Below are 27,965 nucleotides of genomic sequence, written 5' to 3' on the forward strand. Positions count from 1 at the left end.
CAACCCATCGCTCTCTCCTTCTCTCCCTCTTCTCACTAGTAAGTAGTAGTCCCCTCATCCTCTCCTCCGTGAGCAGCGGCCCCCTCCCTCTCTCCTTATGCTGCATTGGCACCCCCCCCTCTCTCCTTGGATCTACCACCACAGCTGCAGATCGATGCCTCTCCCAGGTATCTTTTTTTTTTGGTTTGTAGACGTGAATTAGTGCCGGTTAAGGATTTCCTTTTTTTGTTGGTGAACACGAATTACTACCGATTCTAGGAACCAACACTATTGGGGGATGGCCCCGGGCATCCTCCGGAGCCCATAGTGAGTGACCTCACTCCACCTAGGGAGCCCCAACCTACGCGTCGGTGACATTGGGCTAGCTCCAGCCCGAAAGGACGAACCAATGTCTCCTCAAGATGATAAGCTAGGCACCCTCCGAAAACCCAAAGGCTTCGAATAACTATCAATGCTTAACAAGACAAGGAGCATTCAATACTTCCACCTACCAACCACCTAGTTCTAGGACTTCGAGTGGTTGGGTTGCAATCAAGGACCTGGAAATCTTAGGCCCATCCTTGCCAAGATCTGCTAGGATGCTAGGATCCGCAAAGCTCTATTGACCCACCAACATAATGGGCCACCAAGGGCGGCCCCCTCAGGAATTAGCCCCCTGCCCCGAGGAGGGGGCCACTTGTCAATCGCCCACTAGCCAAGGCTACCCGGAGCCGTACTAAGAACCAGCTTTGTAATTCCCCATGTCATAAACCCTGTTATATAAACAAGTAACCATGCCTTTGAGCGGCAGGTTGTTCAATAAGTCTATTTCGCTCATCTCATACACACAAGTCTATTTCGCTCAACTCATACACAGAGAACTATTGGATTTCGTTCCAACAGCCTCCCCCCAACCCACCCACTCCCCCTCCCCCACCCCCAGCACCCCCGCGGTCCACAATGCTACTCCCTCCATCCTAATATATAGGGCGTACCTGCCCTGAACGCAGAGACCAAGGATGCGTACCCGTTTTGCTCGTCCAACGTGCAACGCTTCGCTTCACGCGCAGCCCTCGACCTTCACGCGCAGTTGTGCTGGGAGAGAGAGAGAAGCCTTTTTAACTAACCAAACTGATAAGCAAATATTGCATGCGTGTAAACGGGAGTGTGAGTCTTGAATGCTTGTATGCATATGTATGGGAACGAGGAAAACTTTAATGCTTGCATGCGTTTAAACGGCTGCCGAGGAGGTGCCATACGTCCTATATTTTAGGATGGAGGGAGTAGTGTTGTAGTTCCGATTAGGGAAATGATACTTATGAGGGTTTCTATGGTTTTCTAAACATTCCGAACTTGAGACCGCCACATCATCCTCCTATGTCACCATGGGGAGGAGAATGCATGGAAGGGTGGGAGGGAGAGAATCCAGTTGGGCAGTGGCTTCCATGCAAGAGAGATAATAGAGGGAGAGGAGCCGCGGCAGAAAAGAGGGAGTAACACGGGAGAGGGAGAGAATGGAGTGGAGGAGACCATATGGGGGATTTGGCTCGTGCAATTGATTGGCCAGCTTCAACCGATTTCACTATTGGTCAGGTAGAGGTAGTATCACTGTCAATTTTTAACGTGAACCAGCAACAAAATTATTTTTGATGGTGATTATAAATAAACTGGCAGTGACGAAAGGAGTTGGACTGATGGCTCTTTACTAGCGAATGCAATTTGCATTTGCAAACCGCATTGTATTAGTTGCACACTTGCACTTCCAGACAAATTAAATCACATTAGGAAGCGGTCAATCACTGCCTCCAGACCCAGATCGATCACACAATCTTTGAAGTTGTGTTTTATTTATTCATTGCTCAGAAAGGATGAAGCCGTGTGTCCATATTTGGTTTACTAGCAGCCTAGCAGGACTGCACGAGGTCAAGTTGTTTGCTCTTGGCTTGGTCAAAATAACCCAGTGGATAGACTTCTCACTCTGTATTGAACCGTGAAGCTTGTAAAAGAAAGAGACAGGTTCAGAATAATGAAATCAGTACGTAGTTTCATTGTGATAATGACCAGAAAAAGGCTATTTTCTATATGGCCAGCGTGGATGGACGACTCAATTTTGCGTTGTCTCTTTTCAGTTACACGGAAGACAACACATCTGTAATACACATCATTACACATGGACTGATGGACACAACATTTACTTAGCTGCGAGGGCACCTCTTAACATACACACACACACACAAAAACATTTATTAAGAAGAAATTGTAAATGTGTTGGGATTAAATACAAGACCTCGGGTTAAAATCATACACCTCTTGCTACTATTCTATCAAGTCACACGCTAAATAAATGTGACTTCTAGCAAATCACTAACATCACTAATATTGGTGGCTGCAGGACTTAAACATTAATGACCACATTACATGACTGAAGCTTTTGCATCAATTCCAACAAAATGTCCAAAACTTATATTGTTCAACCAAAATCAGTTTAGTTTGCAATATGTATTTTTTTACTATTTATTAATTGCATTAGTAGAAAATTTATTTATTATTACATTATCAATACTAGTGTTAGAAGACATACATGAACATACAATTGGAAATAATATAATTTGATCCTAGGTAGTAGTTGCTAACTACTTCCTAAAAGAAAAAATAATAATAATTTGCGGACTGCATAGTCTGACTTCTCCATTGTTCATGGTAGCAACTGGCAACTATTCAAGTTGCAAAGAGAACATATCTAGTCAGAACACCCCCTTAGTCCCCAACTACGTAAATAACTCAATTGCAAGGCTTACTTGGCAACTATTGCCACTTCATATTATACAAGCTTCAACGACTACGAGCCCCAAGTAACTTGTTTTTGAAAGAAAACCTCCAAGTAATTTAAGCAGTACAGAAATAAATAATAAATGGTAGGTAAAATAGTCCATGGGTTGAATGGAAGCCAACAGACCTGAGGTGAACTACAAAAGCGTGTATTCATGGATCATCCAAGTCCCCACAGTGTCATGGATTACTAGAAACCTGATGCAATACAGAGTATTTATGCATCACAGTGCAGCTATTGCAAAGCAAGTTTTTATCTCCATAGAAACTTAGCCACAGAGAAGCAATGGCCTGTTTGGGTGTCCTGTCTTCAGGCATTGTATGGCTTTCTCTGTTCACCATCTTTGTCAGTATACCATTAGCTACCAGTGATGATCATGAAAATGATCGACAAACTCTCCTTTGCTTCAAGTCCCAGCTCTCAGGTCCAACAGGAGTACTAGATTCATGGAGCAATGCATCCTTGGAGTTCTGCAGTTGGCATGGTGTTACTTGCAGTACACAATCTCCCCGTCGTGTCGCTTCAATAGACTTGGCATCAGAAGGCATCTCTGGCTTCATATCACCCTGCATTGCCAACCTCACCTTCCTTACAAGGTTGCAACTATCAAACAATAGCTTCCATGGCAGCATACCATCTGAGCTCGGCCTACTCAGCCAACTCAACACCCTCAACCTCAGCACGAACGCTCTAGAAGGTAACATTCCTTCTGAACTTTCTTCGTGCTCCCAACTTGAAATCCTAGATTTGTCAAACAATTTCATCCAAGGTGAAATACCAGCTAGCCTAAGTCAATGCAATCATCTTAAAGATATTGACCTCAGCAAGAACAAGCTCAAGGGGATGATCCCTTCTGATTTTGGGAACTTGCCAAAGATGCAAATAATTGTTCTCGCCAGCAATAGGCTCACCGGCGACATACCACCATCTTTAGGAAGTGGCCATTCACTCACATATGTTGATCTTGGGAGCAATGATCTCACAGGGAGCATCCCAGAGTCCTTGGTGAACAGTTCATCTCTTCAAGTACTTGTCCTCACAAGCAATACCCTTAGTGGAGAACTCCCTAAGGCTTTGTTCAACTCCTCATCTCTTATTGCTATTTACCTCGACGAGAATAGTTTTGTTGGTTCTATACCACCTGCTACTGCCATTTCTCTCCCTTTAAAATATCTTTACTTAGGCGGTAACAAACTATCAGGAACAATACCTTCCTCCTTAGGAAATCTTTCCTCCTTACTTGATCTGAGCCTTACACGGAACAATTTAGTCGGGAACGTCCCAGATAGTTTAGGTCTTATTCCAAAACTAGATCTGCTGAACTTGAATGCAAACAACTTAATTGGGCATGTTCCATCATCTATCTTCAACATGTCATCCCTGACAATTCTAACCATGGCAAACAACTCACTCATAGGGGAATTACCATCAAACTTAGGTTACACACTCCCAAACATTGAAACATTAGTTCTGTCCAATAATAGGTTCAAAGGATTCATCCCACCTACTCTTCTGAATGCTTCCGACCTGAGTTTGCTTTACATGCGCAATAATAGTCTTACTGGGCTCATTCCATTCTTTGGATCATTGAAAAATTTGAAGGAACTTATGCTGTCATACAACAAGCTGGAAGCAGCTGACTGGAGCTTTATTTCTTCACTATCAAATTGCTCCAAATTGACTAAACTATTGATAGATGGGAACAATCTCAAAGGCAAACTGCCCCACTCCATTGGCAATCTTTCCAGTAGTCTCAAGTGGTTGTGGATAAGAGACAACAAAATTTCTGGGAATATACCACCAGAGATAGGCAATCTAAAGAGCTTAGAAATGTTGTACATGGATTACAATCTTTTGACGGGTGATATACCCCCAACGATTGGAAATTTGCACAACTTGGTTGTTCTAGCCATTGCCCAAAACAAATTATCAGGTCAAATCCCTGATACGATTGGCAACCTTGTTAAGCTAACTGACCTGAAGTTGGATCGGAATAACTTTAGTGGAGGAATACCTGTGACTCTAGAGCATTGTACTCAACTGGAAATACTCAACCTTGCCCATAATTCACTAGATGGGAGAATACCAAACCAGATCTTCAAAATTTCCTCCTTTTCCCAGGAGTTGGACCTGTCACACAACTACTTATATGGAGGAATACCAGAGGAAGTTGGCAATCTCATTAATCTGAAAAAACTTAGCATCTCAGACAACAGGTTGTCCGGCAACATTCCATCCACTCTCGGCCAGTGTGTTGTTCTGGAGTCTCTTGAGATGCAAAGCAACTTGTTTGCAGGAAGCATACCAAATTCTTTTGAGAACTTGGTAGGCATCCAGAAGTTAGATATTTCACGGAACAACATGTCTGGAAAAATACCAGATTTTCTTGGAAACTTCAGTTTACTATATGATCTCAATTTATCATTCAACAATTTTGATGGAGAAGTTCCAGCAAACGGTATTTTTCGTAATGCTAGTGTGGTATCAATGGAAGGTAATAATGGCTTGTGTGCAAGAACATTAATAGAAGGTATACCTCTTTGCTCAACACAAGTTCACAGGAAAAGAAGACACAAGTCTCTGGTTCTAGTCCTAGTGATAGTAATACCAATTATTTCTATTGCTATCATTTGTTTAAGCTTTGCTGTATTTCTTTGGAGGAAGAGAATACAGGTGAAGCCAAATTTGCCACAGTGTAATGAGCATAAGTTGAAGAATATAACATATGAGGACATTGCCAAGGCGACGAATATGTTTTCTCCAGATAACTTAATTGGCTCAGGATCATTTGCAATGGTTTATAAGGGTAATCTAGAGCTTCAGGAAGACGAAGTTGCTATCAAGATTTTTAACCTTGGTACATATGGAGCACATAAGAGCTTCATTGCAGAGTGTGAAACACTAAGAAATGTCCGCCATCGAAATCTTGTGAAAATAGTGACTTTATGTTCTTCAGTGGATGCCACTGGGGCAGACTTCAAAGCCCTGGTGTTCCAATACATGCGAAATGGGAACCTAGACACATGGCTACATCCAAAGGCTCATGAACTTAGTCAAAGAAAGGCTCTAAATATTTGCCAAAGAGTTAATATAGCCTTGGATGTGGCGTTTGCATTAGATTATCTTCATAACCAGTGTGCAACTCCACTAATACATTGTGACTTAAAGCCAAGCAATATTCTTTTGGACCTCGACATGGTTGCATATGTCAGTGACTTTGGCCTAGCAAGATTTATATGCAATAGATTGACTGCCAATCAAGATACCTCGACAAGTTTGCCTTGCCTAAAAGGATCAATCGGATACATTCCGCCAGGTAGAGATGAGCTTCTAAACTTTTTGGCTTAATTTGTTCTTTATTATATACTTGTATGAAAGCAGAGCCTAGCATCTAGTTTTATAACGTCTGTAAATCTGATGCAGAGTATGGCATGAGCAAGGATATCTCAACCAAGGGTGATGTCTACAGTTTTGGAATACTTTTGTTAGAAATTATTACTGGGAGAAGCCCAACTGATGAAATATTTAATGGAAGCACAACTCTGCATGAATTTGTTGACAGAGCATTTCCCAACAATATCAGCAAGGTAATTGATCCAACAATGCTACAAGATGACCTGGAAGCAACTGATGTAATGGAGAATTGTATCATTCCGTTGATCAAAATAGGCCTATCTTGTTCTATGCCACTGCCAAAAGAACGACCGGAAATGGGACAAGTTTCTACCATGATTCTTGAAATCAAGAACGCAGCCTCACACAGGCATGCTTGATTAAGCTAAGACCTGGCAGGTCCTGTTTCATGTATAGACGAAGAGTGATTTCATAGTCCTTGAAGAGGTACAGGAGGTAACATATTTTCTAATGTAAAATTTGGTACCTCTCGGTACCGTACTACTAAATATTTTGGTACCTCTTGGTGCCTCTCAAGGACTATAAAATTTCTCGTAGAACAATGCACCAATATAACATCACGTGGATATTTCTTTATGAATGCAGAATGGTTAGCGACATTATTGGAAGATTTGGTGGTAGCACGGGCATCCCTACTCTTTGAATGTTGAAACCTTTTATGGTTTGTTCTGTGCGACTTATTCCTTCATCGTCTAATCTCTATGAAAAAAAAACTAGGCCGTTTTCGTGAACTGATGAGAGGAATTGGGAGAAAAAAGTTAAGACATTGCAACAGAGGAGAGAAGAGTGGACGTACAGTAGCAGAGAAGAGAAGTGAAGATTAGGAAGGCACCAGAGACAACAAGCATCCAGGTGTGCCACAAATAGTTGCCTGTAAATCAGAGCTCAAGGACATTAGGGAAAAAATTGGACAGATTAGAGAGAGCATACAGTATATGCCAAATATATAGACAAAGGCGCAATGCATGAATATATAAAAGCATTTATAATCAAGATTTACAAATCCGATCCCAATAGAAGTGTGGATGCCTCGCCGCGAAATCCGCGGTGTCGACCATGGCCTAGTGGGCACCTGTGCAGGAGGAGAATGCAGCAAGGAACAGTTTGGTCAGGTAGTTCCATGGCAGGGAGAATACATGGATTGAGATTGGGGGCTCACCGTTGTCCCTGTTCGCAATTCACCATCGCCGGCTCACCATAGCGAGCTGCAGAGAAAGGGGGGTAAATCCGGGGGGCGAGGCCCCAGGGGGAGAGGGTAGCCAGCCGCGGGCGTCGGCGGAAGTGGAGCGGAATGCGGAAGCCGGAAGAGCTGCCGGCGGCGGAGGATTCATCAGCCGCCGCGGTCGTCTTCTTCTTCCGTCCGCTAGCCTAGCCATCCTGTACGGAGGGGCGGCGATGTACGGGACGAGGGAGCAGCGTTGGAGTAGAGAAACAGGACAAAACGGACAATACGACATTCCTCCATCCTTAAGGGCCCTTTGAATCGCATGGTAGAAAAAACAGAGAAATAGGAAAAACACATGATTCTAACAGAAATTGAAGTGTAAAACAGAGTATTGCAAGACACAGTGAAAATCCAGGAATGGTCGTTTGATTGAAGCGCAGGAAAAACGCAGAAATCGGATGAGAGAGATAGACTCAAAAGAAATTTTCCAAAAGGTTGGAGCTCTTGCCAAATTTCCTCCAAAATCCACATGCAATGTGCCATTCCATAGGAATTTCATAGGATTTGAAAAACTTCAATCTTTTGAATCAAAGGGCCAAATAGGAAAATTTCCTATAGGATTTGAATCCTATGAAATTCCTACATAAATCCTTTGATTCAAAGGAGCCCTAAAACTTTGACCATGACAGAATACGCAAAGCTCCTTAAAACTTGTTTGCAAGGCCGATGTTATCAAATACATGTTATCGACTCTAATATTGAAGAGGAAAATTAGAAAGTGGATTTTTGACTTGACATAATTTGATCTCAGAAAATGAATCATCTAAGGCAGTCAAGGGGCAAGCTATAGCCAATTTTATTGTTGAGCATCGTAATGACTAAATCGGCTTGGTTGATATAGTTCCTTGGACATTGTTTTTCTATGGATCGGTTTGCACTCATGGTTATGGTATCGGTTTGGTAATCATATCGCCTAGGGAGGCAAGTTTTGAGTTTGCCTATACTATTAAACCTTATGTAAATAATAATCAGGCTTAGTATGAATCAGTTCTCAAAATATTACAATTGTTGAAAGAGGTTGAAGCCGATACTGTTAAAATCATGGGCGATTCTTTGTTGGTCATTAGCCAATTAGCCGGAGAGTATGAGTGCAAGAATGACACGTTGATGATCTACAATAAGAAGTGCCGGGAATTGATGGATAGTTTTCGGTTGGTGACAATGAAGCATGTTTCTCGAGAGCAAAATGCTAAAGCTAATGATTTGGCTCAGGAGGCATCAGGATACAAGCCGATGACGAAAAATATTGAGATAGAAGTCGTTACAATTGCAGCCGATGATTGGAGGTATAATGTATTTCATTATTTGAAGAATCCTTCTCAATCTGCTTCAAGGAAATTACTGTCAAAGTGAGGTTGTTGAAAGGCTTTGCCGTGGCAAGTCTCATTCGTTGGGACGTAGGCTCATGTGTTGGGAAAGTAGCGGAGTACGGGTAAAGTGTACATCCACTGCAGTGTGAGTAAACCAAATCTATTCGAATAGCCGTGCTCGCGGATATTGAACCCCGAGACATGTATTACACTTGGCTAGACTCTAAATTCTTAGGGCCTGTTTGGGGGAGCTTTAGATTCTGAGAAGCAGCTGTTTGGTAGCCAGCTTCTGAGAATCTGGAAAAGCTCTAAAATCCAGCTTCTCCAGCTTCTGGCTTCTTAGTTCATTTTTCAGAATCAGTAACTACATATTCTCAGAAGCTGTGGACTGTTTGGGGCAGCTTCTAGCAGAAGCAGCTTTTGGGAAAAGCTGCAGATGGGACAAGCTCCCCCAAACAGGGCCTTAAACTAAATGGGTGGGATGTTGCATGATGATTTTATACTAGTGGATCAACTTCTCGAGAGGCGAGAAGGGGTAGACCCCAGAAAACCATGACGACCAGTGGTAGGAAGCTATCCTTGGGAACACAATGGAAGGTGGACATAACCGTCGTTGTTTAATGAACAATGGAGTTAAAGCTTGATCAGTTTATGCTAGGTCTTAGGTTTGTGCACTGATATTTGAAAACTCAGCTTTACGCAAAGTAACCATAGCCACTCCTTGTATTATCCTGTACATTACGGCATTTTGTGTGGTGGCTTGCTGAGTACTTTTGTACTCATTGTTACTCTATATATCTTTTAGCAGAGTGTTGAAGAGAAGCCCTTGTTAGTACGCTTGCGTACCTAACAAGATAATCGGAGTGCGGTTCCATTTTAGGTCTCGTTCCCCAGTCGACTGCTTGTAGCATGTCAACCGGGCCCTTGTATATTATTTTGTCTTCCGCTGTTGTTCTCTGATAGATGTTGGCCTGCCTGGCCCTAATGTAAGCATTTAACTCTCTTAGCCTGAATTCATTCGTGATATATTATGATTCGGTTATGTATGTGTGTACTAACTACTGATTTAGGGATTGGTACTGAAGAACACATAAGATTTCTGATTTTCAAAATCGGGGGTCGACAAAGGGGGATGAAGGGGAAGAAAGGGGGAGGTGGAGGAGATCGAGAAAATGAGAGGAGAGGAGGAGGAGAAGAGGAGGGGATAAGGACGAGGCAGCGCGCGCGGCTCGAGGCAGGGATTTTCGTGATTTTTTTAACTTTGGTCCTGGTTGGTATAAACAACCGGGACTAAAGATAAAAATGTGCATGTGTGTTTTCAAATCGGTAATAAATATATTTTTAGTCCCAGTTTTTACTCAAATCGGGACTAATGTGATTTTTGAGTGACCCAACAAAGATCATTTCTCCAGTAGTGAAATAAGGGCATGTACAACGGTCTTTATTAGTGGTCTCTCTATTGCCATGCAAGTAAATTTAATGGCATGGAAGAAAGAGAAATGAGTATGGTTGTTATGCATGACAACGGCTCAGAATCGACTCTTAACATTTATTAGAGCAAATTTTCTAAGAAAAAGTATTTTAATACATTAATGATTAGATATCATATTATCTTAAACTGTTTTCGTACACTAGTCTCTAGATAACGTAGTGATCATATCCGACTCTATCTTTGTACATGCCCTAAGCCCTCCTCTATCAGAATTCTGGATCCGCCACATAGAAGAATGGAAGGTGATGACACGCCATCGATCTCTCTTCTATACCAAATAGAAAGGGAGAAAGGTATGGTAGAGTACAAAATGCAGGCATTAGCGACCATTTGGTGCTGATGTTTTATTTCCTGGGCTAAACGCCATTAGCGTTAAGCTTGTCACTAACACTAAGGCCTAGTTCTTTTTCTCAACTCCAAATTTCAACTTTCTTGTTTTTTTGTTAGTACACTTTTCAAACTATTAAATGATATGTTTTTATAAAAAAAAGTTTCTATATAGAAGTTGTTTTAAAAAATCAAATAAATCTATTTTTTCAATTTTTTTTTAATAATTAGTACTTAATTAATTATGTGCTAATAAATTTTCTCGTTTCACATGCACTGAAAAATATCACCAAGTTTGGGCGCAGCTGCCCCCGTTAGGAATTCCCCAGCTAGATTCATGTTGGCCTCTCCAACACCCAAGTCACAAGTAATTAATAACATTACTGTCCACATATATATAAATCGGACCAAGTTTACATATATGGCATATAAATCACGGGAGTTTCCTCATCTTGGACGAAGTGGATAGGCCGGCGCTTCCATATCCCTCTTCCACGGTTTCTACCAGACGCGACGTGGGAAGTGGAAGGTCACCTTTTGTCTTCATCAGTGACGGAGCTAGAAAATCTTCACATCAAGTGCTGAACTGATAGGAGTTTAAATATTTCCATAAATTACATGGTATTTTTAAGATTATAACGAGCAATTAAGGATTATGGAACCAGGCATAAGGTCAGTGGCGGATCCATAGTGTAAGCATTGATTTCAGCTGACACCAATAACTTCTCGCTAATCTCTTTGCTAATACACTCTAGAAACAAGAATTATATGTATTGACATCACTATATTTGAGTAGTGACCTCAATGACTCTATTTTCTGGATCCGCCGCTGCATAAGGCTGAAGGCCTACTGCCCCATAATTGTTTCCGCCCCTGGTCGACGACGCCGGCTACGTCTTTATTCTCTGTCCCAACCGCGCAGAGGCGGGGTTGGGATTGTCATGGGGGACCTGGGGGACCTGGGGGAGGATGTCGAGGATCAGGAGGGTTGTGAATCGGGTCAATAGTAGGCGTGTGTGGAATACCTGATGCAGCACCAAGGAAGGATAAATAAATTCACTATTAAATGGGAAATCAAACAAATGAAGAAGAAATATATGGAGCCATATATACGTGGGAAGACAATGATGTACTAGCATTCGAAGGAGGAATAGAAAAATTCAGTTACATTTACGTACAAGCTGCAGGAGTAATAATGACATGTAATCCTTCCGTACTCGTAAAGAAAGTTGTTTAGGATAATGTTTAAGTCAAACTTTAGGATTATAAATTATAAATAGTACTTGTTGAGTTTGAAAATGTAAAAAATACTTCCTCCATCTATTTTTGATAGTCATATTTCATCTTGATACACAGACTAAGGATAAGTAATTCTACTTATCATCTATTTAAACATGCTACTAGTCATTACTCATAAACAAGTGATTCATTAATATTTACATTTCTCGATGCGCATAGAGCCAATCTTGTGTGGAAGAATGGAGAGTCACGCATTAAATCCGAGAAAGCCATTAAGATAATAGGTTGTTTAATTGAAATATGCCTATCGAAAATAAATTTTTCAGATTTAGAAATATGACTATCAAAAGTAGATGGAGGGAGTATATGAATATATTTGTCTTGAAAAATACTTTCATAAAAGTATACATATATCACTTTTTAATAAATATTTTTATAGAAACAAGAAGTCAAAGTTATGTTTTGGAGACCGTGTCGTTGTCCAAAACGATATACGCTACAGTTGCAAAATTCTAGTAATTAATACGTATATCAAAAGTCATAAATCTCACTTAAGAAATAATTAATGAAAAGTTCATGTAGGTTCCAGCTATCCTACCCCGTGGAGCACGATCACTGTCATGGGATGGTGCAGCCGGAGGAGGAGGAGGATTGTTGATGGCAGCGGCGGCAGGACAGCTGACGGCGGCAACTGGAGGCTGAGCTGCCGATGGAGAGCCGCAATCACTAGCAGCGGCTGGATGCTCAGTGTCCCGACGAGCAGGCGGCGGATCGCCGCCGGCGCCGCAGCCGTTAATAAGTGACATTACGGTCTGTTGCTCTGGGTGAGTGACGGCTGATGAGTGGCTAGCTGAGTTATAGATGGAACTTTGCCGTATCAGACGAGTCAGTTGTCAACGCGGCTAGACAAGTCTCCTGTAGAAACCACACGCGTTCAGATCGTGAAAATAACATCATGTAACATTGGCCGGACAAATGTTATAGTTGGCCGGGCCAATGCAGTGCATGGTGGAGATTGGAGAATGGTGACATCTCGTTATCAATGTCTGAACTCACGGGTATTGAATTGTCAAATTTGTCTGAACTCACTACCATTGAATACATTTCGTCACATACTTTTGATTACACTTGGTTTTTCAGAAAAAAATATATTTAAATATTTAAAAGATGTCATATTAGTAAAGTGTATTGCGTCCTAAGAGCACCCGCAATGGTAAAGTAAGGTGCTATCTATAAAACATGTGCATCTCAGCAATATACTAGATTAATAGTAAACCACCTCAATAGTAAGTCTACATGGGTATCTATAGCTCTCTCATGTATTGCCTCGTTTTTCTCTATTGACTATCTCTAAGTTAGTAGATAGCTTTGCTCTCTCTCTCTTCATTTAAGATCTTCCATGTAGAAAAATATGCTGACATGGATCTCTTGCAGAGAGCCTATAGATATTGTGGGTACCCTAAGCATAAAAATAAATTTTCCATGCACCGTAGTATAATCATTTCAATTTGGAAAAAAGTTTAAATTACGCTCTAAATAATTGCAGCAGTATGAATTATATCCCCTAAACTACAAAACCATACATATTACATCCCAAACTTTTTAAACCGGACGAATAACCCCCTAAATCAATCCGGAGTGGTTTTGCTCCTACCTAACACACAAATGGCAATCCAGACAGCTTAATAATAATAATCATCTATTTAGAAACGAGGGGAGTAGTACAAGTAGCCAAAGTTTGAATTGGCTTATGAAAGTTATTTTAAAACATAAAAGGAGTACATTCTAATTCTGTCGGCTCCCAATTATTTTTTAAGAAGAAATTGTAAGCGTGCTGGGGATTAAACAATGAACACAGGACCTTGGGGTTGAAACCACACATCCCTTGCTATTGCACTATCCAGTGCATATCACAGTGTATCTGTATAATGAATCTTCAATGGATGGCATGTGTGAAAGGGAATATCGACTCTTGTTAACCTTCCAGGCAATTGAATTGGTGGGAGAAGACGACGACTTGTACAGCTGATCAAAAGCATTTACTCCAACTGCTTTCTAAATAATTCACGCAACTGATAAAAGCATCTCCAGTTCCAGCTTGAATAAAAACTAGATCAGCTTTAGAGCTTAGAACAGCAATGGCCTATTTGAGGGTTGTCTCTATTGGTTGCCTTTATCTATTTGATTTCTTATGCTTCCTACCAATAGCCATGAGTGACCAAACTGAGACAGATCGACACGCTCTCCTTTGCTTCAAGTCGCAGCTCTCAGGTCCAACTGTAGTTCTAGCCTCATGGAGCAACGCATCCTTGGAGCATTGCAACTGGCATGGAGTCACATGCAGCATGAGAGTTCCTCGCCGTGTTATCGCCATTGATCTCCCATCCGAAGGCATCATAGGCCCAATATCACCTTGTATTGCCAACATCACCTCTCTTACAAGGCTGCAACTATCAAACAATAGTTTCCATGGTGGCATACCGTCTGAGCTCGGCCTCCTGAACCAACTCAGAAACCTTAACCTCAGCAGGAATTCCCTAGAAGGTAACATACCATCAGAACTCTCTTCATGTTCACAACTTCAGATCCTAGATCTGCAGAGCAATTCCCTGCAAGGAGAGATTCCACCAAGTCTAAGTCAATGTGTTCATCTTGAAAGAATTTTCCTTGCCAACAACAAGCTCCAAGGGAGAATCCCCTCTGCTTTTGGGGACCTTCCTAAACTGCGTGTACTTTTCCTGGCTAACAACAGACTTTCAGGTGACATACCACCCTCTTTGGGTAGCAGCCTTACGCTCACATATGTCTGACGGAGCTCGTGGCTCCTCACCGGGAGACCGCACAGGCCCCCCTTTGCTAGTTCGGCCGGGGGCTTAGGGTGAAATCTCAAGCTCTCTCGGTATGTGGAAAGATCGCGAGCCAGGAAGAAACGCGAGACACGGGCGATGTATACAGGTTCGGGCCGCTGGGAAGCGTAATACCCTACTCCTGTGTTTTGGTGGATCTGTGTATGAACCAGCTACAAAAGTCTCAAACAGCCCCCCCTCCAGCCCTCCAAAATCCTCCTTTTATATCTCAAGGGGATACCACATGCACCTCTCCCTTTCCAAACTGGACTGTTCTTCTCTTCATAAATGGACGGAGATCGGTACGGTTGCTGTCCGAGTGCCCTTCTGACGGGACGGCCCATACCTACCCCCACTTCCGCCGGAAACAGGTGCGACGTGGGATTATGGCTGTCTGTGGATGACGCGACCAGTGTCAGACCGGTCACAGATCAGTCATCTTTGTCCACCACGCGTCAGCTTAGCAACGTGCATGTTCGCCCTTCTTCATGTAACATTTTGCCTGTAATGGTTGGGATGAAGCCTGGTATATATCTGACCGGGGGTAACGTGCCATCTCTAAGAGGCAACACGCTAGCTCCGGCTAGAGACGAGTGCCTAGAGGCTCTCGTCTTGACGGGATGGGGCGAGGCGTGCGTCAGACCGCCAGTCGCCACCTAACCCGTGATCTGACCGGTCTGTGACTGGTCACAGACCGGATAAAGGAACGCGCTGCACTGCGCTGCATGCAGCGTGACACGCTTGACCAGACCGCAATAAATGCGGTTAGATGAGCCCTGCCGTGTTCACCTAACCCATATATGTGACGCAAAAACCCACAAGGGGTCGGGGCGCCTCGGCCCTCGGGGCCGGGACAGGAGTCACCCGACCCCCCTCGGGGAAATCAGGAGGAGGGCGGACACCTCACCCTCGGGCCCGACGTCCCCGAGGGTGCCAGGCCACGTGGGCGATTATGTCTGCCTCAAGCCTCTGGTCTCGATACTCCCGGTCCCATATCACCGACAATGTCAATCTTGGGAACAATGCTCTCACCGGAGGGGTACCAAAGCCCATGTTAAATAGTTCATCTTTGCAACAACTCATTCTCAATAGCAATAGTCTCAGTGGAGAACTCCCAAAGGCTCTACTCAACACGTTGTCACTTATCAGCATTTACCTCAACCAGAACAATTTTTCCGGTTCTATACCACCTGTTAAAACCGTGTCTCCACAAGTTCAATATCTTGATTTAGGAGAAAACTGTCTCACAGGAACAATACCTTCCTCTGTTGGGAACCTTTCCTCCCTACTTTATCTTCGTCTTTCACAGAATTGTTTAGATGGGAGCATACCAGAGAGCTTAGGACATATTCCAACACTAGAAGAATTGAACTTGAATTTAAACAACTTTTCTGGAGCAGTTCCACCATCTCTCTTCAATATGTCATCCCTGACATCTCTGGTGGCGGCAAATAACTCACTCACCGGAAGATTACCTCTAGACATCGGCTATACACTCCCAAACATTGAAGGCTTAATTCTTTCAGCAAATAAGTTTAAGGGCTCAATCCCAACTTCCCTTCTCAATTTAACCCATCTACAAATGCTATACCTAGCTGACAACAAGTTAACTGGGATCATGCCATCCTTTGGATCACTGACAAACTTGGAGGACCTTGACGTGGCATACAACATGCTAGAAGCAGGCGACTGGGGCTTTATCTCGTCACTTTCAAATTGCACAAGATTGACTAAGCTGATGTTGGATGGGAACAATCTTCAAGGAAATCTGCCAAGTTCTGTAGGCAATCTGTCTAGTGATCTCCAAAGATTGTGGCTAACAAATAATAAAATTTCCGGACCTATACCACAAGAGATAGGCAATCTTAAGAGCCTCACTGAATTGTACATGGATTACAATCAATTGTCAGAAAAAATACCTCTAACAATCGGAAATTTGCGCAAATTAGGCAAACTGTCCTTTGCTCGAAACAGACTCTCTGGTCAAATCCCAGATGACATTGGGAAACTTGTTCAGCTGAATAATCTAAATTTGGATTGGAACAACTTGAGTGGAAGCATACCTGTGAGTATAGGGTATTGTACTCAACTCGAAATACTCAACCTTGCTCACAATTCACTAGATGGAACAATACCAGAGACGATCTTTAAAATTTCTTCACTTTCAATAGTGTTAGACTTGTCATACAATTACTTGTCCGGAAGCATATCAGATGAAGTAGGCAACCTTGTCAGTCTGAATAAGCTCATCATTTCATACAACAGATTGTCTGGAGATATCCCATCCACTCTTAGTCAATGCGTGGTTCTAGAGTATCTTGAGATGCAAAGCAATTTCTTTGTAGGAAGCATTCCGCAAACATTTGTGAACATGGTAGGCATCAAGGTGATGGATATATCTCATAACAATTTATCAGGAGAAATTCCACAGTTTCTAACGTTGTTACATTCTTTGCAAGTTCTCAACTTATCATTCAATAATTTTGATGGAGCAGTGCCAACCAGTGGTATTTTTGCCAATGCTAGTGTGGTATCAATTGAAGGAAATGATTATCTGTGCACAAAAACTCCAATGAGAGGTGTGCCTCTTTGTTCAAAATCGGTTGACAAGAAAAGGAACCATAGGTCATTGGTTCTAGTCCTAACGACAGTAATACCAATTGTTGCTATCACTTTCACTTTGTTATGCCTTGCAAAATATATTTGGACGAAGAGAATGCAAGCAGAGCCACATGTACAACAGCTGAATGAGCACAGGAACATAACGTATGAAGATGTTCTAAAGGCCACAAATAGATTCTCTTCAACTAACTTACTTGGCTCAGGATCATTTGGAACAGTTTATAAGGGCAATCTGCATCTTCCTTTCAAAGAAAAGGACAATCTGCATCTTCAGGAAGAACATATCGCCATCAAGATTTTTAACCTTGATATCCATGGATCTAATAAGAGCTTTGTTGCCGAGTGTGAAACCCTACAAAATGTCCGCCACCGAAATCTCGTGAAAATTATTACTCTATGCTCTTCTGTGGATTCAACTGGGGCAGACTTCAAGGCTATAGTGTTCCCATATTTTCCAAATGGGAACCTAGATATGTGGTTACATCCAAAATCCCATGAACATATTAGTCAAACAAAGGTGCTGACTTTAAGACAAAGAATTAATATAGCCTTGGATGTAGCACTTGCTTTGGATTATCTTCATAACCAGTGTGAATTGCCATTAGTACATTGTGATTTGAAGCCAAGCAATATTCTGTTGGATAGTGACATGGTTGCACACGTCAGTGACTTTGGCTTAGCAAGATTTGTATACACTAGATCAAACGCACATCAATATACATCAACAAGCTTGGCTTGTCTAAAAGGATCTATTGGATATATTCCACCAGGTGAGATAAGCTAATTTTTAAGTTGATAATTCTGTTTAATGATACACGTGGTGTCTGGTTTCTAATTTTATGACTTCTGTAAATCTAAATGCAGAGTATGGCATGAGCAAAGATATCTCAACCAAGGGTGATGTCTACAGCTTCGGAATCCTTCTCTTAGAAATGGTAACAGGTAGTAGTCCTATTGATGAAAAATTTAATGGTGGCACTACCCTGCATGAATTTGTTGATGCAGCATTGTCCAATAGCATTCACGAGGTTGTTGATCCCACAATGCTACAAGATGATGTCAGTGTAGCCGATGTAATGGAGAGGTGTGTCATTCCATTGGTTAAAATAGGCCTCTCATGTTCAATGGCATTGCCTAGAGAGCGGCCAGAAATGGGGCAAGTTTCTAACATGATTCTTCGAATCAAGCATGCAGCCTCAAACATGAGCGTCAAATGAGGCAAATTAAGATTTGGCAATTTCATGTATGGAAGAATAATGTAATGTAACATATTTGTAGCTTTTGTTTTGTTTTCTAATCCAATGTAGTTAGTGTTCAAATGAGGCAAATTAAGATTTGGCAATTTCATGTATGGAAGAATAATATAATGTAACATATTTGTAGCTTTTGTGTTGTTTTCTAATCCAATCAATGTAGTTAGTGGTGTTAGCATTCGCCACATTCCTCTTAATTCTTCAAATTGAATATTTCTACCAGCACAGTTCAAGCCACCAGAGCTCAGTCGATTTGCAGAACTAGCATCAGACCAAACCAAGTGGATTTGGTGTCAGTTAGTACCAAATCAGGCGTGAATCCAATCCAGGGCAAAATTCGCCCAATCAAGAGCAGGGTGGAGAGGGGATGCACACAGATTGATCTCCCGCAGCCTAATCCAGCCCAAAATCCCACAATAAACCAATCAGAGAGACGGGTGAATGAGCACGTACCTCCTAGCCGCGGAAGCCCTAGTTGCCGCGACGGCCCGCTTCCTTCCCAATCCCAAGCGCCGCCCGCCTTCTGCCGCCGCTTGGACCTCGGCAACCCCAGCACTCGGCTGGCACTGCGCCGGTAACCGGTCGCCGCGCTTTCACCATGGGCGGCGATTCGCCGACGAGCCATGGCGATTGCCGTTGTCGCCGGCGGGGTGCGCGGGTGGGTGGATGGGCGGACCACAGGAGTAAATCAGGAAATAAGTTCACGGAGATGCGAGATTTTCTAAGTTCCCTTAACCGCAAAACCAGAAATCTTCGCCCCTCAACTTTACAAAACCGTCTAATTTGGTCCCAAGGCAGTACACATGGCTAGTTTTGATGATGTGGCATCCTAGTCAGCAAAAATATTTAAATAAATATGTGGGGCCCACATGTCAGTGAGAGAAAATGATGTGGGCCCAACAACTCTCTTTTTTTTTTTTCTTTTTCTCTTCTCTTCTCAACTTCTCAGCTCTCACGTGCAGGCGGGAAGATGGCGGCCGACGGCGGAGCGGGCGCGGTTGCCGGCGCAGCGGGCGCTGCGGCGCGCGGGGAAGAAGCGGGAAAGGGGGAGAGGAGGCGGCCGGCGCGACCGCCCGCGACGGCGGGAGCGGCAGCCGGCGCGCGCCTCTCCCCATCCGGAGCCACGGCGGGTTAGCAAGCGAACGGCGTACTCGCTATCGCCAGCCACGCCGCCTCCACGGCGCCGCGCACCTCCTCGGCGCGACACCGGCAGAGGATGCAGAGGAGAGCGGCCGGGGTGGACGCGTGCGCCGATGGGAGCGCCGGGAGAGGGCTCGACGACGAGCAAGCGGATGGGCAGGCCGTCGATGCTCGCTGCCGCTTCGCCTGCCTCCGGAACGCGCCGCGGAACCCGCCACGGAACGCGCGTCTGTCCAGCCGACGCATCGCCTCCGGCGTCCGCTCCTTCGGCGGCACCGTCCCCAGCTGCCTCGTCTGCCTCCGGCCGCCGCCGTTGTCGTAATGAAACACCCATTAATTAGTTTGCACGCTGCATGCAGCTAGCTAGCCAACCGGATTCATGGGGTTGTCCACCATGCCCTGCCCGACCATGGGCTGGTCCAACACGGGAGGAGGCCGTGCTTCTCCAGCTGCCCACGCAGCCCGACGCCGCTGAACATCAGCAGCTGCAGGCCGCTCAGCATCAGCAGCTGCAGGCTCCCCAGCGTCCCGGTGTGGTCGCGTGCGCCGATGGGAGCACCGGGAGAGGGCTCGGCGGCGAGCGGGAGAATGGGCAGGGAAGGTTCGAGCTACGGCCTGCAGGTGGCTGCGGCCGCCGCCCGCTGCAGGCTCCGCTCTCCGCCGCTCCGCGTGCCTGCTCGCCCGCCGTCGCCGCTAGTAGCCGCGCTCGCCCGTCGCTGCCTGCCGCCTGCTTCGCTCTCCAACGCTCCATCTACCTGCTTGTCCACCGTCGGCACTCGCAGCCACGCTTGCCCGCCGCTGCTCGTCTTGCCTGCTTCGCAGCCGCCGACTCCGCTCTCCGCCGCCGCGGCGACTGCTGCAGCTCTCCCCTCTGCGGCAAGAAAAGGAAAAGAGAAGAAGAAAGGCAGCGTTTGGCTAATGGGATGGGGAAATCATTTCCCACCCATCAAAAGGCATCTTTAAATTCTAACCATTCATTCTCTCTCTTTCATTTAATCCTAACCCTTCATTCATTTCCCAATCTCAGTCCCACCCTCCATTTCCCATTATCCAAACACACCCAAAGAGAAAGGAAGAGGATGATGCTGACAAGTGGGCCCTTACTATTTCCTTCTCACTTACACGTGGGTCCCACATTATTATTTTTATTTTTTTTGCTGACTAGGATGCCACATCAGCGAAACTGGACGTCTATACTGCCTAGGGACTGTTTTTGAACGGTTTTACATAATTGAGGGGTACACATTTCTGGTTTTGTGGTTAAGGGACTTTAAAAAAATCTCGATGTTAAGTTGAGGGACCTCGGGTGAACTTATTCCGAGTAAATCACCATCTTTCTGCAGCCAAGGGCCCATTTGCCGTAAGGCCTAGAAAGCCACGTCGTTTGTGGTGGAATGGGCTGGAACGGCATCAACAACTGTAGGCTATCGGTAACGAATCCATAATAAAAATTATTATAGATTGATATTCTAATGATATAAATTAGCTAGACTTATATAATCTGCCCTAGGTACTAGGTACAGTGAATCAGGAAAGTGTACATAGGTACACCACTGAAGGCTACTACATATGGCGGTTGACGGAGAGATTTCATCACATAGCATTTATTACGATGCGAAGAAGGGAAAGATAACCTAAAGGGAGCGGATGCACAAATGATCAGCATTCGTTTGATCTCCGTATTATCTTACAGAGAGCATAATATCGCAAGTATGGTTGTAATGTTAACTATAGAATAATTACATGAAACTAATACAAATAACTCAAACAAATATTTTACTATATCATAGCGAATTCATTCCAATAGTTGTGATCTAAATTATTGTTTAGCCTAAGCCAAAGGTGGCTACGACAAAAGATAGTAAAAGAAAAACATTTGCAAAAAGGAGTAAAGGACATGAGTGCGCAATATGGCTCCCAAGCTAGCCTGCCGAAAGGGGCCACCGTAGAAAAACTGGTCACCAACAATAGATGTGAAGGTGTAGATATTCTCATTGGTGGAGAAGCCAATCAAATCATTCTCTGCCGACCAAGCTCGTCCTTGCCCATCAATGAACTGAAGGTTTTTCGTGGATACTGCCATATTGCCACCGTCAACTGCCATGTAACCATTGCCCATAGGAGGTGGAAGAGGTGTTGGTTGAAAAGTTACATTAGTAACTACAATGCCTCCAAACCACATATTGATGGCAGAGTAAGATAGACTTTTGAAGAATGACAAAGGGATGCGCCCGACGAGTTCAGGATGCTTGTTATTAAACCCATAGTGCACCAACCAATCCCCTGATGCCATATCCTGCACATCATTATCAAAGAGAAAATAGATTAAACTTTTTTTTCTTGTTCTCGCGTAGGAGTATCATCTACTGATAAACAGGATTAATTTATGGATTGATGAAAACCAACCTTGAATACTTTAAGTGTGATGTATTGCTTGGCTCCATTTGGTTGTGAGATACCAGGGATTGGGTCGCCAGGACGTATGTATGCGCCCCTCTCGGGTCGAAAACCAGGGCAGTCTTCGTCCATATGGGAGGGATCTGTTAACGGAGAGCTAAGATCCGACGTCTTTTTTAAAGAGATAAATGATTATTTTTAGTAGCAGCAAGAGTATCACTAAACAGAATACAAAAGGTCGAATATTATGGATGTGTAAATAAAACCACCTACCTTGCAATAGAGGTCAAAAACAGGGCGTTCATCACCTGGTTTGACCTACGAGGATAGTTAAACGATCAACTAGAAACTGATGCTATGATCTTTAAGAGAAAAATAGGGACAAGAACTAAGAAACCTTCCCTCCAACCAATCTGAAATACTTCTAAACTGGATGCTGGGGCATCACCATTATCAGTTATGATCCAAACTGAACCATAACTGACCAATTGGCCTGGGGTTAACGAGAAGCCATAAACATCCATCGTTGCTATAAATCCATAGCGCACTTCATATGTGTTTGTTATGTACCCAGTCCTCTGGGAAATAAACAACAAGTTAGTTACATAAATAAGTAAAAATAACAAGAAAATTATTTTTCCTCTAAACTTTTCCCTATCCCTTTCATGCTTTTGAGTTTTGTCATCTCTCTTGTATGCCCTGGAGTTCTCATTTTGAACCACTCTATCCATTCAGTTAGTTGAAAAGCTTCTTATAAAATAATTACTAAGGCGAAAGCTTCAGTCATAGTTAATTGAATGAGAGTCGTTTTACAAATCGAAGATAAAAATTTTAAAAGAATCGCAATCAAATTTAATGAAATTTCAAAGAGCAAAAATTCAACAAATAATAATTTGCTTTTCCTATGTTTCCTCTACTTAGAAACCAGAAATTTCTACTTTTAAAACAACTTCAACCAAAATTTTAATATATCTCCATAGCGAGAGATGGTCAAATACCATTTAAAATTTTATCAATTTTAAAAATAATTTCAAAATTAAAATTTGCAGTAATATAATTATCTCCTTTGTTTTTAATCTAAAATTGTTTTTGCCTTAAGAAGTATACCTTTCAAGTTAGCCTCTATGTAAGGAGGTAGTCATTAAAAAAATCTAACGACAACTAATGGAATGGGGACAGAGTAGATCAAAACGAAAACTCATAGGTATAGGCATATAAAGGAGATGATAAAACTTAGGGGTATGGACAGAACAGCGCAAAGATTTCAGGGCACACAAAGAATTTTCTCAAATATAACACCGTATGGCAGGCAATATTAATTCTTGTATGTCAATCTATTTACTAGTATAACACTAGAAAGAGATGACTAAAATGAACCACCATATACGCTCTATCATAACTACTTAAAAAATTCGCAACTTTCTGATCGTCACATCCATATGTCCGTGTCATGCGAGCGTCTTCCCCTGTCTTCCTAGCGCAGTCAGTTTCCGTGGCACATACACCACGCAACAGGCCGCAAGCGATCAAGCCCATAAGCTGTCCGTCTGCATCATCCTCAAATCTTAGGTTCCTCCATCTCATGCGACGCCCTATCCTATTCAGTCTCATGTTCTTATCCTCGCGACGCACAACATCTAACCGAAGATCCTTCAAGAAGGGTTCTGCTGCGTGTATCAATCTTCATTGCGGTTATCAACCAAGTATGAAAATGGAACAGCTGGTAAGAAACATGTTCCGCAAGACGTCGTGGAAATATGCTCAGGAAAGCAGGACATCAACGAACATAATTTAATAAATTTTAAAAATTATCTTTAACCATATAGCAACACACGGGCCATTTTCCTAGTGAGCATAAATATTACTACATTAATATAAAAATAGATACACGTAGCTAATTATAATGGGATCAGATTATAACGGGTTTGATCAATTAATGCAATTATATCCAAACTACAATTATGTCTATAGCAAAACGTGATATGTATGTCCAATGCAATAATACTATTTGCAAAAATAAATATTAGTCTTGATCCATGCAAACGGGTTCGTTTCAAGTAAAGAACTGACCTCATTACCCTTCTCATGAATGATGTAGTATCCGTTAACGAGCTCTTTGCAGACCGCTGTTCCTCCCATTGCACCAACACATTTGCCCTGATGAACCAATCCCAAGAGTATATATGATTTGTAGATAGAAATATAAACAGATCGATACTGCTTGCAAGCCGCTTCCATTGCCAAATGCAGAGGAAAGAAGCAGGAAGCAGGTCAGAAGAACGCCGACGAAGAGAACTATGGCCATCTCGGTGGTCAATAATAATAGGTGGTCGTAGTATGATTCGAGGCTTTCGATCTGTATATATAGGTGCAACAAGCACCGGTGTTGTGAGGAATAATTGTCGTGTATCTTTTTTACATGGAAGGTGTTTTAAGAAAGAATATGTATCTTTCCTTCGAAAGAAAAGTTGTTCACGAAAGAAAACAAACTGTCCTTAATTGACTAATATATTTATATATGTGTGTATATTTTTTAGATAATGGAAAAAATTCCAGCATTTGCTTTAAAGAATATATGTGGGTATATAGACTATAGCAAGGAAAATTATAGAAGTTCGGGGAGCTGTTACTCCCTTCCTATCCCTTTCATGGCTCTAACATGCCTCTTATAAACCAGGCCAACTAGCTAAGTGGCTGACAATGGGAACATTTTTTTTAAAAAAAAATTAAGCCAATAAGAATTTTTAAAAATTTAAATTTAAAATTAATTTAAGGATATTTTTAACGTATTTTTTTTCAAAATATGTATATATAATTTTTACTTATGAATTTTGGAGAAAACATATTTTTTAAAGCGTGAAGTAAATAATCCAGTGAATAAGCGAAAGGGCTTATAACCTAGTGGTTACAAGAGCCTCAGTAGCACCTAAGATCCTGTGTTCGACTCCCCATGGGAGCGAATTTTCTAGGATTTAGGCGTTGTACCCGTCGACAGCGAGGCGTCTGTGGTAACTTCGTCAACGCTGTCGTTTGTGGTAACTTCGTCAATCTCAAGGATTTGTCGGCCCAGTGTTCGAAGATGCATATAGAGATAGGGTTTGTGTGCGCGCGTTTATAGGAGTGAGTGCGCTTGCGTTGTTAGTATCTGTGTTGTACTGTGTAATTCTAAAAAAATAATCTAGTGAATAAGCTAAAAAGAAGGCATTTGTAAGTTGTGACGATGCAAAGGAAGGGAGATAACGTAGAAGAGAGGGATGCATGCATGCATTGACATCCATTGATCCTGCACTATCTTATGGTCAGCTTAATATGGAATATCTTAAGTATTAAGTACAATTGTAATGTTTAACAGTGTTACGGATAAGACATATCTCCTTTACGTGGATTTATAGTGTACGGAGATACTACATATCTAATATTATACGGAAAAGTATATTCAAATATGGAAATAAAACGAGTCAAAAAGGAAACTACTTTCATGGGAATAGAAGACTTAAAAGTCTGACTCGGAAAAGGCAAGGTCTTCTCGGCCTAAAAGTCTGACTCGGAAAAGGAAAGGTCTCCTCAGCCCATATCCTAATATGGTTCTTTAAGTTCTACTTGGAGAAGAAGACGCCCGACCATATAAATATACCACCTCCTAGGAGGAGAGAGCATCGAATCACAACCTTAACTAGACCCACATTAAGATACAGCCAGGAGGAAGACAAGCCCTAATCATTGACATCTACTCATCTAGACATACTCGACGTATCCTAGTTGGCGGGTTAGAATAGCTAACTTGCTCCCACTGTAATCAATATGATACTCTCCACACACACACATACTCACATACATATATATATTATTGTGAAGGAAAAGAAAGATTAATGCATCATAAGTGCGGCGCCCGATCGCCACGTGGACATTCCAGATCAATCCAAAGGGATCAGACGGCCACAGCAAGGAAAGTCCCCACTGGCCATTCCAACCAAGAGGTGGCGGCACATGAAGCCTGATGGTCGCCGACGACGACCATCCAACACGAGAGTGGGATGCGGCGAAGGAAGCTAGGGAGGGAGAAGGAGTGCTTACCGAGCGCATGCGAGGTAGATAGGACGAAGGGAGCACGCTGATGGCGAAGGCCCTCGGGTTGGCGACAATGGTAGCGGTACGGTTCTAGTCTGCGAGCGAGGAGTAGTAGTTGGGTGCCTCTTCATGCTGGGCACAAGAAGAGGGGTTAGGGGATCTTAGGGTGGGTAGAAACTGCGGAGAAGGACGACCGGGGGCCGGTACCGAGGGCGGTGCTCACCTTGCTCAAAGAGGATGGAGTTTCGATTGTATTTGGCGAAGGCAAAGAGGCACCGAGGTACGTGGAGAGCTTTCGAAGCCAGCGGAGCAGGCAGAGCAGCCTGACATGGCTCTAATCGCTAGCGGTAGATGGCTGGAGGCGGCAATCGACAGTGGTAACTCGGGCTCATGGAGAAAGAGGCATTCTGGTGGCCTCTGACTTCAAAGCAGGGGACACCAGCCTACGGCGTGGCACGGCTAGTCACAGCTGCAAGAGGCAGCTGGATGCGGCGAAGCTCACATGACGTGGTGAGGAGAAGGTTATAGGCACGGGGAGCTCGAGCGCGAGTAGGAAAATGAGAGAGGGAGGTGGAAGGGCCTTGATGTGGCCTAGAGGGGGAGAGGATGAATAGGTTGTCACGCCCAGAAATTTAACCCAAATTTCCAGACTATTTTGCGTATTAAATCCCTGTCCAGGACCAGCCAGGGTACACAAAACGACAAGTAATATACAGTTCCAAACGTAAATAAAGCGTAAAATACTTACAGAAGAGGCACTTAGTCCTCACACCGAAACAAAAGCAGCAGCAGCGGAAAAAGGCGATCCTAGCGGGGCTTCAGCTCCACTCCACAGGCAAAACTCAACTGGGGTCTGAGCCTTGGTCCTCTAATTCCATCTTCAGCTCAGAAGCACTACACTTCTAAAAAGGGGGAATAATAGCAAGGCTGAGTACAACCACCGTGCTCAGCAAGCCACACCAACGATGCCGACGTGCAAGGGGATACAAGGAGGGGTTTGTGGCTATTTGCAGAAAGGCAGTTGTAAAACACTTTATTGAGCAAAACAGTAAAACGGTTGGGTAATTAAAGTAATATTGAATCTCCACTGATCAACGCTACACCACGTTGAACAGGCCCAACCAACCCATCTGAACCACAGTGTATTGGGTCGATTTATTAAGATGGGACTAATCACGGTGAATCTGATCGATCGCCCATAACCGCGGGCACGGCTATTCGAATAGTTTTACTCTGGCCAGAGGTGCACAACTGTACCCACAAGACACAACCCACCGACATGTCACCGCGTCATCATGTGCCCATGAAGCACACGTCACCATGTCGAGTGATTGTGACGAGATCCTTCGCATAACCCTCCCCTAACCATCCACACCACGCTAAGGTTTCACCCCCACCCCTCAAAAGGCAGTGGGCGGTCCCCTCTTGCGCCGCGGTGAATCCGGCAGCTGGACAACCGGACACCCCGGCCGACCCAACTCCATCACGCCCACCCTCGCCACCGGTGCCTAGGAAAGGGTCGAGCTATACTTCAGATCAAGCAGTTACCCACTCCCGCTTGTGGCAAGCGCTGTAAGTCTTACAGGGTTTCCCGTGAACCGGTCCTTAATTGCCATGGGTGCGACTCACAAAACCATGCACCCACAGCCCACCATTCAGTTGCATTTTAGTTGGATAATTACGACCATGAAACATGGCCAGATGTCACGAGCACGCAGCTCAACAAGATACTAGGATGTCTAATACTGCAATTATCCCATCGACTGAGCTAGTGGTAATTAAGCATGGCTAAGCATATAGTTCTAGCTAGGTCACATAAGTAA

The 27,965-nt window shown here is 43.4% G+C and overlaps 3 protein-coding genes and 2 long non-coding RNA genes across 6 annotated transcripts; 3 read left to right on the forward strand and 2 right to left on the reverse strand.

The window, feature by feature from the left end:
- Positions 1–2,470: 2,470 nt before the first annotated feature.
- Positions 2,471–6,852, forward strand: LOC107275653 (receptor kinase-like protein Xa21). The gene is made up of 2 exons (XM_026026432.2): positions 2,471–6,125; positions 6,233–6,852. The coding sequence occupies exons 1-2, from the start codon at positions 3,095–3,097 to the stop codon at positions 6,580–6,582; spliced, it is 3,381 nt and encodes a 1,126-aa protein (XP_025882217.2). The 5' UTR covers positions 2,471–3,094; the 3' UTR covers positions 6,583–6,852.
- On the reverse strand, positions 6,574–7,661 carry LOC136356789 (uncharacterized). 2 transcript variants are annotated; one of them, XR_010741782.1, is made up of 4 exons: positions 7,383–7,661; positions 7,224–7,295; positions 7,020–7,094; positions 6,574–6,922 (listed from the first exon to the last, which is right to left on the reverse strand). It is a non-coding gene; the product is annotated as an uncharacterized lncRNA (long non-coding RNA). The 2 variants fall into 2 exon arrangements; XR_010741781.1 differs by lacking the exon at positions 6,574–6,922 and having other exon boundaries at positions 6,930–7,094.
- Positions 7,662–10,945: 3,284 nt separating this feature from the next.
- LOC136356965 (uncharacterized) lies at positions 10,946–19,227 on the reverse strand. The gene is made up of 3 exons (XR_010742070.1): positions 18,991–19,227; positions 12,415–12,731; positions 10,946–11,602 (listed from the first exon to the last, which is right to left on the reverse strand). It is a non-coding gene; the product is annotated as an uncharacterized lncRNA (long non-coding RNA).
- LOC136356964 (putative receptor-like protein kinase At3g47110) lies at positions 13,505–14,693 on the forward strand. Its single transcript, XM_066311688.1, has one exon. The coding sequence runs from the start codon at positions 13,955–13,957 to the stop codon at positions 14,624–14,626; it is 672 nt and encodes a 223-aa protein (XP_066167785.1). The 5' UTR covers positions 13,505–13,954; the 3' UTR covers positions 14,627–14,693.
- Positions 15,466–18,669, forward strand: LOC4341402 (receptor kinase-like protein Xa21). Its single transcript, XM_026026298.2, has 2 exons — positions 15,466–18,054; positions 18,149–18,669. Exons 1-2 carry the CDS (start codon positions 15,615–15,617, stop codon positions 18,499–18,501), a joined length of 2,793 nt encoding a protein of 930 aa, XP_025882083.1. The 5' UTR covers positions 15,466–15,614; the 3' UTR covers positions 18,502–18,669.
- Positions 19,228–27,965: the final 8,738 nt, after the last annotated feature.

Source organism: Oryza sativa, chromosome 6, assembly GCF_034140825.1.
Source record: "Oryza sativa Japonica Group chromosome 6, ASM3414082v1".
NCBI classification, from domain to species: Eukaryota; Viridiplantae; Streptophyta; class Magnoliopsida; order Poales; family Poaceae; genus Oryza; species Oryza sativa.

Excerpts from the sequence above, each read along its gene's own strand:
- LOC136356964 (XM_066311688.1), top strand. The coding sequence starts at position 13,955 with ATGGCCTATTTGAGGGTTGTCTCTATTGGTTGCCTTTATCTATTTGAT.
- LOC4341402 (XM_026026298.2), top strand. The coding sequence starts at position 15,615 with ATGTCTGCCTCAAGCCTCTGGTCTCGATACTCCCGGTCCCATATCACC. Across the intron at positions 18,055-18,148 it reads TATTGGATATATTCCACCAG|AGTATGGCATGAGCAAAGAT; the intron begins GTGAGATAAGCT and ends ATCTAAATGCAG.
- LOC107275653 (XM_026026432.2), top strand. The coding sequence starts at position 3,095 with ATGGCCTGTTTGGGTGTCCTGTCTTCAGGCATTGTATGGCTTTCTCTG. Across the intron at positions 6,126-6,232 it reads AATCGGATACATTCCGCCAG|AGTATGGCATGAGCAAGGAT; the intron begins GTAGAGATGAGC and ends AATCTGATGCAG.